Consider the following 19408-nt stretch of genomic DNA (forward strand, 5'->3'; position numbering starts at 1 on the left):
ATTCGAATGAAAAGGGTAAAAATTAATATATAAATATTTTGAATACATATCGTTCTCCCTAGATTGTACTTACACTTGTCTATCGCTTGACACTATTACTTCATCAAGGAGAGCCGAAAGATACCAAATGGACATTCAAACTCATAGGTCGAAAATAAACTGACAAGGCCAGGCAAAAAATAAAAAGATAAAAAATCAAACAACAGCATACAAAACACAACATAGAAAACTAAAGACTGAGCAACAAGAAGCCCACCAAAAGTCAGGGTTGATCTCAGGTGCTCCGGAAAGGTCAGACCATCCTGCTCCACATGTAATACCCTTCGTAATACTCATGTAAGTACAAACCCGGTGATAAGTCAAATTCGGTAGGTCACATTCGGGGAAAAGAGGACGGGGTTATAGTTAACACAATTGGAACATATCCGTCGTCAGCTGTGTAACAGATATTCCATAACGGTCATCGAACTCGTGATGGCGTCCGTAAAATCAACAAATTAGACCAATTGAAACTCTTTGTTAAATAGCTTCCTTGTGAACAGCAACCCTCTATCAAGGAAATCATGGTAGGAAATACAAGCCCTGGATTATCGTATCATAAATTGCATGTATTGCTGTGTGGTTGTTTATTCTACATTAGGAAGAGGTATAGGGGAGGGTTGATATCTCACAAAACATGTTTAACCCCGCCGCGTTTTTGCGCCTGTCCAAAATCAGGAGCCTCTGGCCTTTGTCCGTCTTGTATGGTTTTTAATTTTAGTTCATTTATATGTTTTGGAGTTTAGTATGAATTCCATTTTCACTGAACTAGTGCACATTTTTGTTAAGGGGTCAGTTGAAGCCCGCCTCCGGGTGCGGGATTTTCTCGCTGCGTTGAAGACCCATTGGTGGCCTTCGGTTGTTTTCTGATCTTTGTTCGGGTTGTTGTCTCTTTGACACAGACCCCATTTCAATTTTCAATTTTAAAGTTTAGAAAAGTACTACATTTGTTCACTTGCAATTTGCTTTTTTCGTTCCCTCAGCGGGATTGGAACTCGGGCTGCAGATATAAACTATCTCTTCTTTGTATAGATGAATACTGTACTATTTTTGTTGCACCAGATGACCATTTCAACGAATAATGTCTCTTCAGTGATGCTCGAGGCCAATTTGATTTAAAACCAAAACACTAAAACAAATTTTAAGAGCAATTCAAATCAAAATGGTCCAAAGTATAGCAACATAAAAAAAAAGAATCAACGCTTTGTACAAGGGAGATATATTCCTTGATTTTTTATAATTTCCAAAATTTCATAACAGCAAATTTGAGCAATATCCGTATTTTCATGTCAGTTCCGAAGTACTTGTTACTGTGCTGGTGAAACCCTCGGAGATTTAGTCCAATAGGAGAGGCATGGACCCAGTGGTAGTACTAATATAAACGGTACTAATTTTATTGCAATAGATGTGCATTTAAAAATTTCGATTAAAAAAGACAATTTGAAATCTCTTGATTTACAGGTTTTACATTGTGTGTTCCTTTAATTTTACGGTTTGAAAATAAAGATCTTCTTTCTGTTTTGTTTAATTTAACATATTTCAATAGAAAGATGTAGTTGTCTCGCCTGCGACGAAAGTCGTGGAAAGCCAGACATGTAGATTGCTTTTCCGGAGACGACGACGACGAGGACGTCAACAATTGTTAAGTTTTTCTGTTTAAGTTAGTTTATTAAGAACTACTTGTGATAGATCATTGATATTTAATATAAAGTTGCATTACTATCAGAACATATCAGTTTGACGACTAATTTGAAGCCCTGCTACCTATGTCATGGTCCAATGACTTTGACTTTATTAGCTATTTTCAATGTTAAGTTTTCCGCTAAAATTAGTTTGATAGGATCTACTTGTGATAGATCAATGGTATTATGTATGAAGTCGAATTACTATTATTACTTATCAGTTTGACGACTATTTTGAGGTCCTACCTTCTAGGTCATGATCCAGCCACTTTGCAATAATAAGCAACTTTTGATGATAAGTTTTATGCTTGAGTCAGTTTGATAGGAACTTCTTGTGATAGATCATTGATATCTGATATAAAGTTGCATTACCATCAGAACATATCAGTTTGACGACTATTTTAAGGCCCTGCTACCTATGTCTTTTTCCAGTGACTTTGAATTTATTAGCTATTTTCAATGTAAAGTTTCCCCTAAAATCAGTTTGATAGGATCTACTTGTGATAGATCAATGGCATTTTGTGTGAATAAAGGCAACAGTAGTATACCGCTGTTCAAAAGTCATAAATCGATTGAGAGAAAACAAATCCGGGTTACAAACTAAAATCGAGGGAAACACATCAACTATAAGATGAAAACAACGGAACAACAGACACACTGAAGTGCAACAAAAACAAACGCCAACATACATAGAAACGAACTATGTGATAAAAACTGTCATATTTCCTGACTTGGTACAGGACATTTTATGAAAAAATGATGGGTTAAACCTGGTTTTATGGCTAGCCAAACTTCCCGCTTATATGGCAATGTTATAATATCGCTGAAGTATGAAGTCGTATTACTATTAGTGCATACCAGTTTAACGACTATTTTGATGTTTAAAATGAATTGTCTATATAAAAAAGAAGATGTGGTGGTATGATTGCTAATGAGACAACTATCCACAAGAGACCAAATGACACAGAAATTAACAACTATAGGTCACCTTACAGCCTTCAACAATGCGCAAAGCCAATACCATATGTTTAGATGTTAAAACCACCAAATGTAATATTTCAAATTTAATTTTTAAATGTACCTTCTGTTTCTAAAAATTTCCTGCAGTGAAACAGTTACAGAGTCTGACCATTTTGATATGGGATCCACAATTTGATTGAATTTTCGCATGTGATTTTGGACACTGCACTCAAACTTTTCCATTAGATTGAAAAAGAAATAGATTCTATATAATTTGCATTACAAAAAATTAATGGGATAACAACACGTTTTTTTATTGAAAATAGACATATTGATTGCTCTAAGAATAAAGACAAAAGGTAAATTTTACAATAGTGTTTAACAATTGTTTTAACAATACTCCAAAGGAAACTGGTGTTATATGAAAAATTCGTGTTTGCCTCATGCCTTTTCAAACATTTAGTAATTACTCAAGTACTGATGTCTTTATATTTCTAAAATTAATCACAAATGCCATAGTTATATTAACGGTGTAAAAAGTATGTGTATTCAAAGCAGGAACAACCAAAAATCGTTATATGTGTGCTTTTTTTAAATAAATAATTTAAAATACATATTTATCGTTAACGTTTTTTTTTGGTAGAAGAGTAATTTTGCCTAAGTTTCTCTAAGTTTGAATACCAATTCGGATAGCCGATGATAGCAACCTCTTCGTTTGTAACACTTCTACGATATGTTTTCTCCTATTGACAAGTGAGGCAATGGCTGTACGTTGCGTTCACTATTAAAAACTTTGTTCGCCTTTAATGTAGCACAAAAGTATGAAACCTGTACTTTTTGCACAATATATATCTAAATATATAGATATTGTTTTTCTCTAGGAAGCGGCTATAAATGAATACAATATGTACCTCTTGTTTTCTATGGGAATCGGCTATACATGACTACAATATGTACCTTTTCACGTTTGAAATTCCGCGCATTTATTACATCCTAATTTTGTTTTACGGTCCGTCAGCAAGACTAGAACCCGTGTTGCATGCATAAATATTTCCTCTTTTGTAAACATAGGAAATTTCGTTTTAAAAGGACCATTCTGAATTTGTTTTTATTGTTTTACTTTGTTGGTTCGTTGAAGAATAAGGTTAAAAAACTATCTTGTTTCTATTTTTGTTTTACTTTAACACAGTTCAACAAAAAAGTCAATTTTACTATACTGTCAATATTTACATGAGATAGAAGTATGCGATTTATTTGTTGGATAATAGCGGTCAAAAGAGCTAACGTTTACGTAGTTGGTAACATTACCTATATTCCGATGTTTTTAATTGATCATGGTCATGTGATCTTATGTTTACGGATGACGTACATAACTGGTTTGACCTTTAAAAAATCAAAATGGCGAAGATAAAGAATAACGTAGTTGTTTATTATGCTGAAACATTATATTATCTATAAAATTGAAGTGAACCACACCAAAACAGAAGAATACCTCAGACAGTAAGTTTATTTTTGAATACATTTTAAATATTCTACGTTTATGTCAAAGTCTCTACGAGAAGATAGAAATCTCATGCCTAATTATTTTAGGCAGGTTTCTTACTAAAACCTTAAAATTATGTTTGAATTCATCAAGTAAATATACCCTATCAAACTTGCTAAGTAAATTTATGTGTCCTCTTCTCGCTTAAATAAGTTCTTAACTTCATTCTTATTTTTATTGTGATTTTACGAAAGTCGGTGCATGGAACTCCAAAATATATTTTAAAAACAAACGAATATGAGGAAGCACCTTTCTACTCCCATAATCTCTCTTTGTTGGTTTAAGATTACACCACGGGGAAGTGTTCAGAAAAAGAATATCAATAAACCCACACAAATAAGGTTTTAAGAAAAGAATGACAATATGCATAAAGCCGGTAATAATATTTTGCTGAAGTTAATGAGGGAAGTATGACCCGAGGTTAAAATATGACTCACTTCTATTTTTGTCAAAATCATTGATGTAAATAAAAATGTTTATTGTTATGAAGAACGTTAAAAATTACCCTAGATAATTTCAATATAACATGTATAAATACCTGAATAGTATGATATCTGAATACATTTAAAATAAATCAATGTTTATTGCTCAGTAGTTTTCTATTGACTTTTGTTCGCAATCTAAATATAATACAATATTTAGGTTTGTGTTATGAGGCCAATAGACAAACATATTTATATTTTGGAAGGTAGTGTCTATGTGTACGTGTTAAAATTTGAAAAAAGTAATATTGCAAATGTTAGGCATTTCGATTTAAAATGTCAATTTTGAATTTCTAATAGTGGTGTTTTTGTGGGTTGGTTTAAGTATATGGTTAAAATCCATCTCCAAAATATCTTGTTTTTTTTTGTTTTTTTTTACTAAAACACACTTCAACCAAAAAAGTTATTTTACTATACGGTTACTATTTGTATTAATATATGTGCATTGGGATTTATTTGTTTGATGAAGGTTATTTAAATGGAAGTAAGATCCGAGGTTTACCTTGATGGTGAAATAACTTGATTTCCAAATCTGTTAATTGACCTTGTGATCTTATGTTTAACCGTTGATACGAAACCCGTTTTGGTCTTTTAAAAACTGAAATGGCGAAGAGGAAGAATAATGTAGTTAAACATTTTGCTAAAAAATTAAATTCATACCAAAAAGGAGAATACATCAGACAGTAAGTTTTTTTTAATTTGATTTTGAATATTTAAAGTTTTTGTCAAAGTCTTCATGAGTAGATGAAGTTTATCAAAACTTTAAATTCTTATTTTCTTGTAATTATACAAATAATCAGTGCACGGACCTCCGAGAACAGATAATGACGAAATGACAAAATTAAGGCAATACCCCTCCACTGTGCTGATGGTGATAAAAGTCCCATAATCTTTAATATTTTGGTATACTACACCTCAATGAAGTCTGAAGAAACGAACATAAACCTATTCACTGAAATAAGGTATTAAGAAAAAAATAATAAAAAAGCCAGTTATGTTCTTTTGCAGACTTATATAAGGAAAGTGTGACCCGAAATTAAAATAAGTCTAACCTCCATTTTATGAATATCATTGATACAAATACATGGTTTATTGTTAGACAAATCTATTTAAAGATTGCCCTAGATAATTTCAATATACTATGCGTAAACATGTATACATTTAAACTTAACCATGGTTATTGAATCAGTATTTTTTTTTTTTTTTGACGTTTGTTCGCGATATTAATTTGATACAATATTCAGTTTTGTGTTATGATGCCAATAGAAACGAGGGTTATGTTGTAAAGGGATGGACTATGTTTATATGATACAAGCAGGAAAATGTAATATATTTCAAATATTCATTTTTTAATGTATCTCTTGTCTATCAAAATCGCGTGAAGTGAAAATGATTCTAAAGATTTTGATAAATTTGGTATCCCCAATTTGTCCAATTGTCGTGTGATTCGGATAAAACTTATGGTAATATTATACGGATACTTGTCTTTTTAATCAATGAAGAATCAGAGAATGAGAATAGTTTAAAATTAAGCAACAGAAGATACGAAGAAGATAGATAACTCTTCGTTTCCTTTTTAAGTGCTTGTCCTAAGTAGTTTTCGTTTCAAAAGTTGCATCCGCCGTGTTACTCATGTCAAATAAAATAGCTTTTCGATTACTAGCATGATTGTTTTAAGTTAAAGGATAGTGCTAACAAATTTTATTCTTCGCGTGAGGCTCTCATGTAGGACGTTTCTCTTACACAAAAATAAACCCAACAAAACAGCTCATCGTTTCCTTTCTAATGGACATATTATTGAAAGACTCTCCTTCTTAAAACAAAAAAACAATTATTCAAGTTCTCGTGTTTTATATTACTAGGTTAATAACAAATGCCATAGTTATTTCAATAATGTAAAAGGCATGTTTACTTTAAAATGATTAGACATAATATGATTGTGTATATAATTATACTTGACACATTCGATTTTTTTATCAAAGAAAGCCGACAATTAAAAAATTTAAACATTACATTGCAAAATCTTGATGGAACTGATCTCCCCGAAATAAAACAATCGGAAAAACCTTCCCTTCAAAACAACTACTATAAAAAAAAGTTTACAATTAATGTATTTTATCAATGCATTTTTTTTAGTGAAAAGATACACAATATACCCCAAAAGGCATGTTTTCATTTGCATATTTTAATAGTCATTACATTAAATTGAAAATTTCACATAGTTGTTTAGTATTGCTTTCTATTTACAATAAGGTTTCTTTCTGAACACCATTCTAAAGAGCCCCGGTAACAATCGGTATTTTTACCCAGTACCTAAACCATTACTGACATGATTTTTTAATACATTCATGTATTACGCTTTGTTTAATTGCATTTAAAATTATAGGTTCAAGGCAGAAAGCATAATTATACCAGATGAAATTTACACTTCAAACACGAAATGAAAATATAGCAAATTTGTAATGAATATCAGTCAACCTGAAATATTTCATTGTAATCTTTTAATATTTAAACGACTCTAATACAATTGCGAAATAACAATCTATTGGAAATAATCACCATACGGCATTAAAACTGTTCGTATCTCATCTTAAATTTTCAATGAACAGGCCTTATAAGCTTTCTGTTGACTTTGCTCTCAAAATACAAATGATGGCTCCGCTATAAAACTGTTTAACTTGGCAAATGTTAACAAATTATTTATTTCGATTTTTTCAGTTTTCTCATCCGAAACAACATTTCGCTTTGGAAATGATTATACTTTTCATCTGGACAGACGGACATTAAAAATGCACCACATATTTTGGTGTTTTTTTTTTACTAAATCATGATTGATCCCCATTTAACTATTATTCATGCTTACTGTACTTCTTTCTTTCAAAAATTCAATACCTGACTTAGCTGATGTTATTGGAAATGACTATGATTTTCATCTATATATAAATTTCATATTTTAAAGTGAGAATTAAAAAGAATAATCTAGTGTTGTGTCTTATAGTCCATCAATATATAAATTACATCTAGCTACATTGAATGTTCTGTATAATTAAACACTTTGATGGAGGATAGTAGACTCCATAATACTTGAATGCAATCGTTAATGTGACTATTTTATGGAGGAAAATAACGACTTCCGTAACAAGATTAAAAATTTATAAGCTCATTAAATTTGATAGAATAAGGACAATAGCATAAACCCGATGATACATTACTTACCTACTCGTTACGTAGATCGGTGCTTATGGTAGAATGTAATACAAACAAAAGTAGGGAAAAAAATCGTTTTTAAGATCTTTTAGGTTTTATTCTCAGAACATCAACAAAGTAAATACATTGCTTAGTCTCTTCGAACAGTTAAAATTGGCTGTTGAAATGATATAGATGTGTCTATATATAATTGGCATTTCCTTTGTTTTTATAGAAATCAGCATATACAAACACACTGTAATAACTCGTAGTTTACTTAGAAGACATTTAAATTTAATAATAGGAGTCATAGCGCTAATAACTGAAAAGTACACAGATGGTTTACATTATTGAAAAGGAAAGCAAAGTGACCGTGTTAAATTAGCTAACAATGGACAAAGAAATTTAAATAAATTTCTCGATTTACCATTATCACGAACGCTAAATACCAAATATGTAAAAGCAAAGGACGTTTAAAAACCGAAACGAACTACGGATATCCGGACAATTGTTTAATGCAAAAAGTATTTTCAATATAATACTTAAATTTATTTGAAACTGCTGACTATAAGAAGAAGGTATAGAAAGTGTGTTTTTTTAAAACTGTTATCATAATGTCAGTTTTCAATGTGGACGAATAGTCCGTGGTGTTAGCACTGAAACTGATTTACTTTTCCACAAACATCTTTAACAACTCCAACTATTACGTCTTTTTTCATTTGTATTGTTAAATATCTTTGAATATTCAGTTATAAATGCTTAACAATAATACATAAGAAACACAGTATTCGTTTAGGCTACATTATCAACTCTCAATAAAACCTAAGAACTACAGTATTCGTTTAGGCTTTATTATCAATTCTCAATAAGGTATCGAAATTAAAATTACAAAGGAGGAGGTGTAACACTCATGTTGTTTTGTTTTGACAATGTATTGAATGTTTATCATTATTCCAATGACGATAACACATTTTATCTGCTAATGGATGACTTAAGGCTTTTACCTATTACATTTTGTTTGCAGATGGATATCATTACGTTATATCTATAAGTTTTGTCTGTAAGAAATAAACTGGTGACCAGATAAGATGATATAGCATCATGTCCGAAATATTTAAAGATCGCCATGCAAAGTTAGGATGCATGGTCCTGAGATTGTTTCCTAAAGTTATGCAGACGATCTTGGAACATTATGTAAATCCACCATGGTTAAAACGAAAATACTTGAAGCAAGATTTCCGTTTTGTTTTTACGGATAAAGAAATCGTTTTAATGGACAAGCTACCAAACATGGATGAGTTTACAATTGAAATATGCTACAAAATACTAAGATCTGAAAACATGCTAGATGAACCTAAATGTAAATGGGGAAATGTTCCCCATGATACTGAAATAGAAATTGCCGATGACATACAACGGCTAGTTAATGCAACTAGTTCAATAATTGGTATTAAATCTGAAGCGGTAACCGAACGATATTCCGAAGAGTTGATAGAGGAAATCAAATTGATGGTCACCAGAATTGATTGTTATTTGAAACAAGACACTTTGGGAAGTATGTACAACAATTTGTGTAGATCTGAAACAGATCCTATTTCCATCTTACAAGATCTTACAAGAGTAAAACCAATTGATAGTAAGTTTCAAATAAATCAGTATTTTTAAAGGTAAAATTATAACGTTAATTAATGTGTGTATCAAAAATAAAACGGTAACAATTTCCTGCTCATATATTTTTACCCATTTACAATGTTAACCCTGCATTTGGTCTCGAAAAAATCACATGCAGGTTGTTCAAGAAACATAAGTTGTGCAATACAAAATCGGTATCATACGTATTAATCTATAAAGGAAGTACCATCCACCAAGTACTAGTGTTGTAGTACAATTGGTCTTATGCATACGATACATTTGATTAAAAAAATGTCATACAATTTCACTTTATTTATGAATGCATTACTAAAATATATGTTATTAGTTCAAAGTCAGATGAAATTGATAATTTAAAAAAATTATTTTTTAATGGCAGAATCCTTAACGAATATTGAGAGTGAGAAGAGAGAAAGGTATTCTAGGCTGTCGATCCCTATCATCGAAACTTTTCCCAACATTCTACGAGATGTTATTCGAACGATTATGCCTGCTAAACTGCTGTATCAAAAGTGTATTCCTGTTCTAAAAACCTTCTATCCCGAACAGCAAACAAACATTAAAGAGCTACAGTATTCAAATACGTACGGTTCGTTAGATGTTACATTAATTTACCAACTATTAAGACAGTTTTCATTAATACCATCACCCACAAAAGGCTGGGGAAGACTTCCAGACAAAGTAGATATAAATTTAGGAGATGATATTGAACGAATCCGATTCTACAGAAATAAACTTGCTCATCGAAGCGACACCAAAATTGAAAAAAATGAGTTTAATGAATATTTCGACGAGTTTCGTGGTATTGGTAATAGAATGGATCTGAATTTCTCCCAAACGACGAATTATGAAGAGCAGATAATTGGTTACAGAACATGTGGGGTGGATACCGCAATGCAGGCAAAATTTAAAAATGCAATGAAGGAGATTGAAAACATTAAATGTAAGGCTGCAATTAATCTTACTGTGATGTATCTACTAACTGCAGTATCTCTTATTTATTTATATATATGCACAATCAATTATAGACTATTTAATATACAGTCTTTAATTATACACTTTACAACTTAGTCTTTAACTATATACTTAATGACATGCAGTCTTTTATTTTAGACTTCATAGCATACATGTACCGTCTTTAATTATAAACTTTATAACACACAGGCTTTTATCATACACTTTACAGCACAGTCTTTAATTATAGACTTGATAAAATACAGTCTGTTATATCAGACATTGTAACAAACAGTCTTTTATTTTTAGACTTTACAACATACAGTCTTCAATTATAAACTTGATAACATTCTGTCTTTTATGTTAGAAACTTATAACATACAGTCTATTATGTTAGACTTTGTAACACATAGTCTTTAATTGTAGACTTTATAACACACAGGCTTTAATCATACACTTTACAATATACATTCTTTAATTATAGACTTTATAACATACACTCATTAAATATTATTTCCGACTTTGCAATATACACAGATTAAAGGATTTATAACATACACGCATTAAATATGAGCAACAAAAGAAAAAACTATGAAGCTTACCAAACATTTATACTGTTTATCGAGATCCTCAAGAAGTGAATGGAAAAATATATAAGATCAATTTTGTTGATGTTAAATAATTTCAGAATATTTTCATAAGCTCAAAGAAAGTTTGTGCTAGTAAGAGGAGAATATAAATGCAAGAACAACATGTAAATATCTAACAGATATATCATACAGGTTAAGAACGCGTTTTAATAACAAAAATGTGAAAATTCGGGAATAGCAGTTTACCTCGTTTTGAATTAACATAATTTATTTATTAGTTGTAACTGGCTATAAACTGTCTTTCAGTAACTACGACTACTATTATCTCAGTGATTTGTGTCCATTATTTGTTAACCTTCGTACCAATCTTTTGAATTAAGCTAATTGCAACTGATTATTACAGTTTGTTCTTATGTGGCGCTGTTTCACCACTTTCCCAGGAAGGCGGAGGGTTGATCGCTATAAGCATGTTCAACTCAGTCACATTCTTTATGTGCCCGTCCCATGTCAGGATTCTGAAGTGCAGGGGTGTGGTTGGTTCATGCCTTTTATATTTGTTTTTTGTTATGTTATAAATTAGGCTCTTATAAGTGTCATTGTATGGGTTTTTCATTGTCGATTTGCATCAACTTAATTTCGATATTTTATATTTTTGTTATTTTTTTTCCTTCTGTAGTGAGATATGAAAAGAGGCCTATAAAGGTGTATTGGGGAGAAAGCTTTGATAGATCTTTGATGAATCTAAGATCGTTGTTAAAGGACACAAAATTAGAAGGTAATTTGCATTTATATATAATAAATATATTTTGGCAGGTTAGACACTTTCAAGTTAAAACAAATCGTGTGTAAGAAATACACTATACAATAAATGTGTATATACAAGTAGTGACAGAGATTATTTTAAAAACTTGAGTACTCACATATAAAGAAAACAAGGAAAATAATGAGGATTCTGGTGTCCAAGTTCAAAGTACTTATGTTTATATACTTATCATTGCAATTAGTCTTTTTGTGCAAGAAGATGATTTAAAACAATAACAATTTTTTTAGATTGGACAGCAATTATTTAATAATAAATATTTAAAGAGAGTTATATGGTGTTTCATCTGAACCCCATAGAAATAGGAAAATGGCGAAACTAAACAATTCAAAAATAGTGTATTGCCCTATATGTAACGGAGGTGTCTTTATTTTAAAATTTTTCTATTTGTTTCCAATACATGCAAATATATATAGACATAAAGCTGCCAACTCCGTTTTGGTACACTTTATACGGCAAAATAATATTTGTGTTTATTTGTGTAGGAAGACAGAAAATCAGTGTACAGATCGTCTTTCAGAACGACGCTGATGTCGAGAGCAATATCGAAGTCCTTAATGCACTTAAAGAAGAAATAAATGAAGGTTTAATTGGTATAGAATTCATTGTTGCCACTGAAGGAAGTGTTGTTCTGAATGTAGATATACTGCTGGAAATGTTTGAAACAGACGACAAATTACTAACGACCCTGACTTTATTTCTAGAAAAGATTTTGACACGCATTACTGTCTTCCCTACTGAGACTATTGATATAGTTTTGTTACCTGTAGAAGGTTTGTTAGTTATGTTAAATCAATATCTGATTCGCGATTTTTAATGATGTACATTGTGAATAATCAATGTTTCAAAAAACAATAAAATATCGGCGGTTTCAGTTGGGGTGAAACTCAAGTATATTTTGAAAAAAAAAAACATCAGTTAAAAGGATTATATTTGCCATCAGAAACACACAGTCCTGTAAAAATTAATAATTTAAGGATATTTATTGATCGATAGGTTTTTTTCTAACGTGACAGGAACACTTATGTATTTAAACCATTGGGTAGGTTTTGCAAGATACATCGACCAGAATAAAATGCTGAAATTTGTAGTGCCTTTGGCAAATATTATTATATTTTTAAATCCACCTTAAGGGTTTGAATGTTTTTCATACTGAATTATTCATCTTATTTTATCGTATAAATAGATATCCTAGCTTGTTGTCATTTATTGTCACACAACTTATGAGCCACATCAGTGTGGATTCAACATTTCGTACAACGTGTATCTGCCGACACTTTGCAATGCAGATATAAAAATACGTAGTCCTTTAAAAACTTTACACGCATGCCTTTCCTTTATAAAATCTGAACTTAGCTGAGGCCATACAAAATAATTATGGACATGTTGGGTAAAGCTTAAAAGATATCAAAAACTAAGTTCGAAAAAGCAAAAATGGTAGGGATTTTGAGCTCAACTTATTATTTTCTTTATTTTACCTTACAGAGAACACACAATGGAATAAACCAAAAACCATAGGAGAACAAGTTTATCTAGAATTTGACATAGAAGCCCACTTACTTGAAAACGACGATATAATGGTTGAGCAATTAAGAAAAATATCTGACGCCATCTTCAAATATTCAAACGGAGGCGGAACAATTCAGAATATTACTGCAACACTCCTACCTATTGATCTTGGTAAATAGTTTATCAGTATAATTTTATCATTTGTAAATATACACTGTACCTGTTAATACTTATAAAAACAGACAAATAAAGTAATTTTCTTCCATATTGGTATTATTTTAGAAGGTTTTCTATACGAATTAGATTTTGAGTAAAACAACTTATTCACCCAAAAAGCGATATTCCCCGTGCTTAAATGTGTATAGTTATGGTCAATATTTTAACGTACGTTCGGTTTTAGCAAATAATTGTTATTAAACATTTTTTTTCTCGGTTCAGAAAAGAAAACTATATTGTCTTTTGATTGTGTAAATAGTGGGTTTTATTGACTCTTTGGTATCCGTGAATATCAATTTTTCAAAAGTAAAAATAAAACAACAAAATATAGAGTTCCTTGCATGTTTCTACTTTTGTTTGGTTTGGATTCTTGGGTTAGACATTATATAATGAATCATAATTGATCCACCATACTTTTGTTTCTTTTTCGTTTTCAATAGTTATTTTTTCTTTGTTGTTCATGTTAAATAAGACCTAGAAATAAATGATGGTGGACATGTCACAACCAAATCCGTCACAAATGAGATATTATAAAATAGTCAAAATGAAACAGCGACTTTGTGTATCTGTTAACCTAAAACCATTGCTTTTGTATTGGCATACCGTTATGATATTGGTTCAATTCTCAGTTCATTTTAAATGAATTCTTGGTGTGCACATGTTTTGTGCATTTTTTTGTTGTTTCTTATGGGTATATAACAAAGAAATAAAACGATGAACAACACATGTCCCCATAGCCTGATGTGATACAGGCTCACAATGTGGTTAGGTTTAATCATATTTACATTCGCACGATCCCAACCTTCTGCTTTGTCTATATTGACCGTTTGTCGTTAAACGAAAATACAAAATAGAATAAACTGCACAGTGCAGATACAATAGACTATTTTCATATTACCGACTTTTGACTCCGGATTGTATAATTTGTCGACTGGTTATCTTGGACATCATGGTACTCGGTCAAGTAAAAGCAACCAAAATAAGTAAAAAATCAAACGTATAATCGGTGTAATTTGAGGGGAAAGTTTTTTGTTTTCCGATGATTTTGTAGTGAAAACAAATATTAACCAGGTAATTTTCCCCCAAAAATGTACCGATTGAAAGCTTGGTTTTACTTCTTCAGCTTGCTCTTACCTGACTTGGTACCATGATGTCCAAGGTAACCAGTCGACAAATTATATAATCCGGAGTCAAAAGTCGGTAATATGAAAATAGTCTATAAGGATAACCACTAACGTAAACATTGAAATAAAATAATTAACATAATTGAGAAAGCAGAGTCAGATCAGTTTAACTTTCGCTGCACAGTGCAGCTACATAAAGGATAATTGCTTATGTGAACACTGAAATAAAAAAAAGGTAGATAATTGGAAAGCCGGGTCAAAATGTTCTCGCTACAATAGGATGCTAGCTAAGGTAGCTACATCTGCTGGTTGCACACTGTCGCTAAAAAAAAATAAAAAACACTCCAAACAGGTTTCAGGAAGTCTCTTTATAACCTGAGTATTTCCGAGAGGCCAGTAGTCTAAAAGTTACTAGACTATCGGGAAAAAAAATGTTTACGAAATAAGTTTGTATATAACGCCTGTAGACCTTCCCTTCAAAAGATTTTAGAAATTTTCCGAGTTCATATATATTGTTTTTCATTGTTTAAGTTTATTTAACGACATCACAATAGAAGATAGAATGACAAATATGGTCTACTATCTTTTTTTTTACTAGAAACATTGGTTCATGTGATATTACAGATTTGATGCAGATACCGACTGTAAACATCTTTAAAATTATCCGAAAGTCTGTGGCAATAGTAACTTTGTAAAAGTAACATTTGGAATATATGCACGAATACTTTTATGTTTCTCAGTTTTACTTTTCATATTATGTCAGAGAGGAACATAACCGTCCGAAAATGGAAAGCTTGTGAATGCATAGTTAATCGTCTCATATGTCGTATATCTAAGTTTCAATTTTGTTTCCATTGTGTACTTATATACCACAAAGGAATCCTTAAAAAAAAGAAAAGATTTCAACAGGTAACTGTAGTTGTGTTACCAGAATTATGCCCCTTTCAAATAAAACCGTTGATCTTATTGACCTGTCAACATTTGTTGATGGCAGCTCTTTGGTCAGTTCTCTAAAATTAAATTTACAACCATTTTGGCTTGAAGTTGTAAGCTGTCCCCTAAATGAGTTTATTATTTTTGTCCCAAGAGTACTGCCTCAATGAAGTATTTGCCTCGCGTTCAACTCGAAATTGGAATCCTTTCAATGGTTTTTGAGCTTGAAACAAATACCATCGGCAATTGCATTACTATGAACTGTATTTGTTCTCAATAATAACTATTCAAACTGAAATATTGCACATGCCTCGTTTACAAATGAATGTACCTCAAAAGACTTCTCTTTATACATGTTTATTTTCTTACATATAATTTTTATGTATTAGTTGCGTTATTAAAATCTTATTGGTATTCAAGAAATAGATTATTGAACACGTGAATATATAGCATGGTACAACACAACTTATCATTAGTGGTATTTACTGATCTTTCATTCATAAGACAGATCTTTGAAAAAGAAAGAAATTACACTTTATTTCGTGGAAATTGGATGTATAGTTTTTGAGATATGATATTTTGAAGGTTTTGAATATGTCTAATTCTTAACATAGTGCTCAGTTCGTCCTGCTCTTAAGTTTTTAATTTTCTAATCTAAAAGCCTTCTTTAACATGTTTAGTTTTTCGGTAAATTTCTGTGCAAAATATTTTTTCTATTGCAGTAGTTTTACAGTCTATTTGTCCCTAAATGGAATATTCTTTTCCTGTGTTATCACAGAATACTTTGGTTTTATAAATGTGTGAACAAAATGCACAATACTGATACTGAAAAAAATCAACTTTCTAGATGTTTTTCTAGCCATTGAAAACGGAACACTTAAAACATATATTTATACAAAATCCACAGATAAGCACCAGTACCTCCATGTTTCGGCGAGCCATCCAAATTCAGTCAACAATGCAATACCGTATGGACTCGGTATTCGTGTTTAAAGAATTTGTTCAACAGAAGAAGATTACAAACCAAGAAGAGAAGAAATAAAAACGCACGTGCAAAACCGAGGATATCATTATTTGTCAACTGAAGATCAATTGAAAAAAGTTGAAAAGTTAAACTGGGACGATCTTTTAGAATACAAAACAAAAAGAGAAAAACAACAGAGTACATTTAGTGATTACTTATTCCAAAGCGCTTCATAATATCAATCCATTCTCAGAAAACATTTGAAAATTCTGCACTAATCCGATCCGCCTATCATAGCGTTCAACCGTGACAACAACATTAAAGACATCTTAGTGCACAAGAAACATAATTTATTATTTTACAAATAGAGTAACAGCTGTCGACCATGCGGAAAAAATTGCATTATGTTCACACATAAATGAACCAAAATATTCTGTGATAACACAGGAAAAGAATATACCATTCAGGGACAAATAGACTGTAAAACTGTGGGCGTAGTGTATGCAATAAACTGTACGAAATGCGAAAATAACTTATATATGTAGGACAAACAGGCGATACACTGTATCAAAGCATGTTATTGAACTTTTAAAATATAAGAACTAACAAAACAGACGATCCAGTAGCAATCCACTGCATACAACATAACCATTATTACCGAAAAACTAAAGAAGCCTTTTGGATTAAAAAATTAAAATCTTTAGAGCCGGACGGACTGAACATTATGAACTAACGGTAGTAAAAAAAAATACATAAAAAGGAAAAAGCGCGATAAATATACGTCAAAGAAGTTATTGAAACGTAATGTATTCAAGCAATGTGATTGTGGTTTTAAAGTTGTAATTTAATTCAAATTTAACAACATGTTGAACATGACTATGCTCAACTCATTTCTGTTTTTCAATCTTTCATTTGTACACGTTTTCTGTGTTCCGTGGATTCTATGCTGTGTTCTGAATATGCTAATCTCCAATTAGAGCTTTAGTGAGTTTTCAAATTTAAAAGTGAAAATAACACTCATAGACGTCGATATAATCATAAAAAATGCAGTTACAAAAGATTAAGGTCGTGAAAGATTCTATACAACATGTATTGTAATTGTGTAAGACTTAACAAAACTACAACAACATTCTATCACTTGTTGCGGTTACCTGCACTATAGTTAAACCTTTTATTAGTTCAAATAATGAAATCAATGCATCATTATCTATTTCAGAAGATATAACCACAGAAGCATTCGCCCAAGCTGGAATACCTGTCAAATACAACCTTCCCGTTTCTATCACTTTGCGTAAACAGTTAAATATCAAAAAGCCAACGAACGAAATTCAGGGCATTACAAGCTGTGTCAAAATTGGCAATAAATTAATGTTTTCCGACTATTTAAATAACCGACTAATTATTTGTAATGCAGACGGTACTGATATACATCACATTCCTCTGTCCTATAAACAACGGTATGTTACAGAGGTATATAGTAGCTCTGTGGCAGTATCCTGTAGTGAAAGAACCATACTAATAATAGATATATCTACAGGTTCTGTCACCAGTACAATCCATACTAGTGACGACTGCTACGAAATATCATATAATGATAATAACCTGTACGTTGTTATTTGTAAGGGTATAATACATGTGATGGACCTGACAGGTAAAGTAATACGTACAATACCTTTACCTTCAGACGATATAAGCGACAATACAGTAGACGGAGACAGGATGGTCTGTATAGACTTGAGTTCAATATACTGCTGCTCGTTAGATGGAAATCTAATTTGGAGTTTTACAAATGATAAATTTCAAGATTTACGTCGTGTGACAACAGATGACGAAGGAAATGTTTATGTGACTAATAGTAATACCAACACCGTTATAGTAATATCTGAAGATGGTAAACATTATAGAGAACTTCTTACTAAATCAGATGGATTGGATAGGCCGTGGGGAATTTCTTTTGACAAAAAAGAAAACGTTCTGCTTGTTTGTAATTTTGGCGACGGAGATGTCTTTCTTTTTGACGTGAAGAACATAAATGAACATGAATAATTCTTTCAGACAATGAGTTTATTGTTTTTTGTGTGATCAACGCTTTAATTGCATGTGTGACATCAACTCAACTTGAAATGGAAATTAAGAGAAATTTTCCAAGGACGCGTTGTTCTTTGATTCACGTTCACTTACTGTTTGATAGTTGGAGAAAACCCAAAATTCAAAATATATTTCATCACATCTTTAAACTACATACATTGTTTAAGAAGACATTTGAATTTTGGTCACATGTATGTCCTCAATATTTTTTTGTTTCAAAATAATAACATTCTAAATGGATGTGTATGTAGTAAATAAAATCGGAACAAATTAAACATCGTATTGTGTCGTTGGGTTGCTGTCTCAGTGATTGATACTTCTTTTTTCTTTCATTTGTCAATTCATATCCTTCTTTCATCCCTATGAGAAAGATATTATCCATGAAAATGTTATCAGGCGTTCTCATCTCATCATTAGTACTTCGTCAATAAAAAAAGCGAAAGATACTAAAGGGGCATTCAAAACTGATAAGTCAAATGAGAACTGACGTCGCCATGACAAAAAAGAAACGAAAACAAAAAACCGTCCATTCAATAATACTTAGAAAACTAAAGGTTATCGCATAAGTGATACTGACATGTATCAGGTTTATTCCCAATCAATGAATACATAAAATCTAATTTAAGTAAATGAAAATATTTTTTTCTTCTGTTTGTTGTACACTGCAA

General features: G+C 31.3%; 1 protein-coding gene across 3 annotated transcripts; it reads left to right on the forward strand.

Moving 5' to 3' along the window:
* The first annotated feature begins 4045 nt into the window (after window positions 1-4045).
* LOC127720379 (uncharacterized) lies at window positions 4046-19027 on the forward strand. 3 transcript variants are annotated; one of them, XM_052226960.1, is made up of 7 exons: window positions 4046-4181; window positions 8917-9528; window positions 9922-10485; window positions 11763-11861; window positions 12392-12679; window positions 13392-13586; window positions 16548-17862. In XM_052226960.1, the coding sequence occupies exons 2-7, from the start codon at window positions 8994-8996 to the stop codon at window positions 16679-16681; spliced, it is 1815 nt and encodes a 604-aa protein (XP_052082920.1). In that variant the 5' UTR covers window positions 4046-4181; window positions 8917-8993; the 3' UTR covers window positions 16682-17862. The 3 variants fall into 3 exon arrangements, with proteins under 3 accessions (XP_052082920.1, XP_052082921.1, XP_052082919.1); XM_052226961.1 differs by having other exon boundaries at window positions 16596-17862; XM_052226959.1 differs by lacking the exon at window positions 16548-17862 and adding an exon at window positions 17869-19027 and having other exon boundaries at window positions 4047-4181.
* Window positions 19028-19408: the final 381 nt, after the last annotated feature.

Source organism: Mytilus californianus, unplaced genomic scaffold (assembly GCF_021869535.1).
Source record: "Mytilus californianus isolate M0D057914Y unplaced genomic scaffold, xbMytCali1.0.p SCAF_11, whole genome shotgun sequence".
Taxonomy (NCBI): domain Eukaryota; kingdom Metazoa; phylum Mollusca; class Bivalvia; order Mytilida; family Mytilidae; genus Mytilus; species Mytilus californianus.

What these genes read in the sequence shown, in the direction of transcription:
- LOC127720379 (XM_052226959.1), top strand. Translation starts at nt 8,994, where the DNA reads ATGTCCGAAATATTTAAAGATCGCCATGCAAAGTTAGGATGCATGGTC. An exon ending in GGAGATTGAAAACATTAAAT is followed by an intron (nt 10,486 to 11,762) that starts GTAAGGCTGCAA and finishes TTCCTTCTGTAG; the next exon opens with TGAGATATGAAAAGAGGCCT. An exon ending in AGTTTTGTTACCTGTAGAAG is followed by an intron (nt 12,680 to 13,391) that starts GTTTGTTAGTTA and finishes TTTACCTTACAG; the next exon opens with AGAACACACAATGGAATAAA.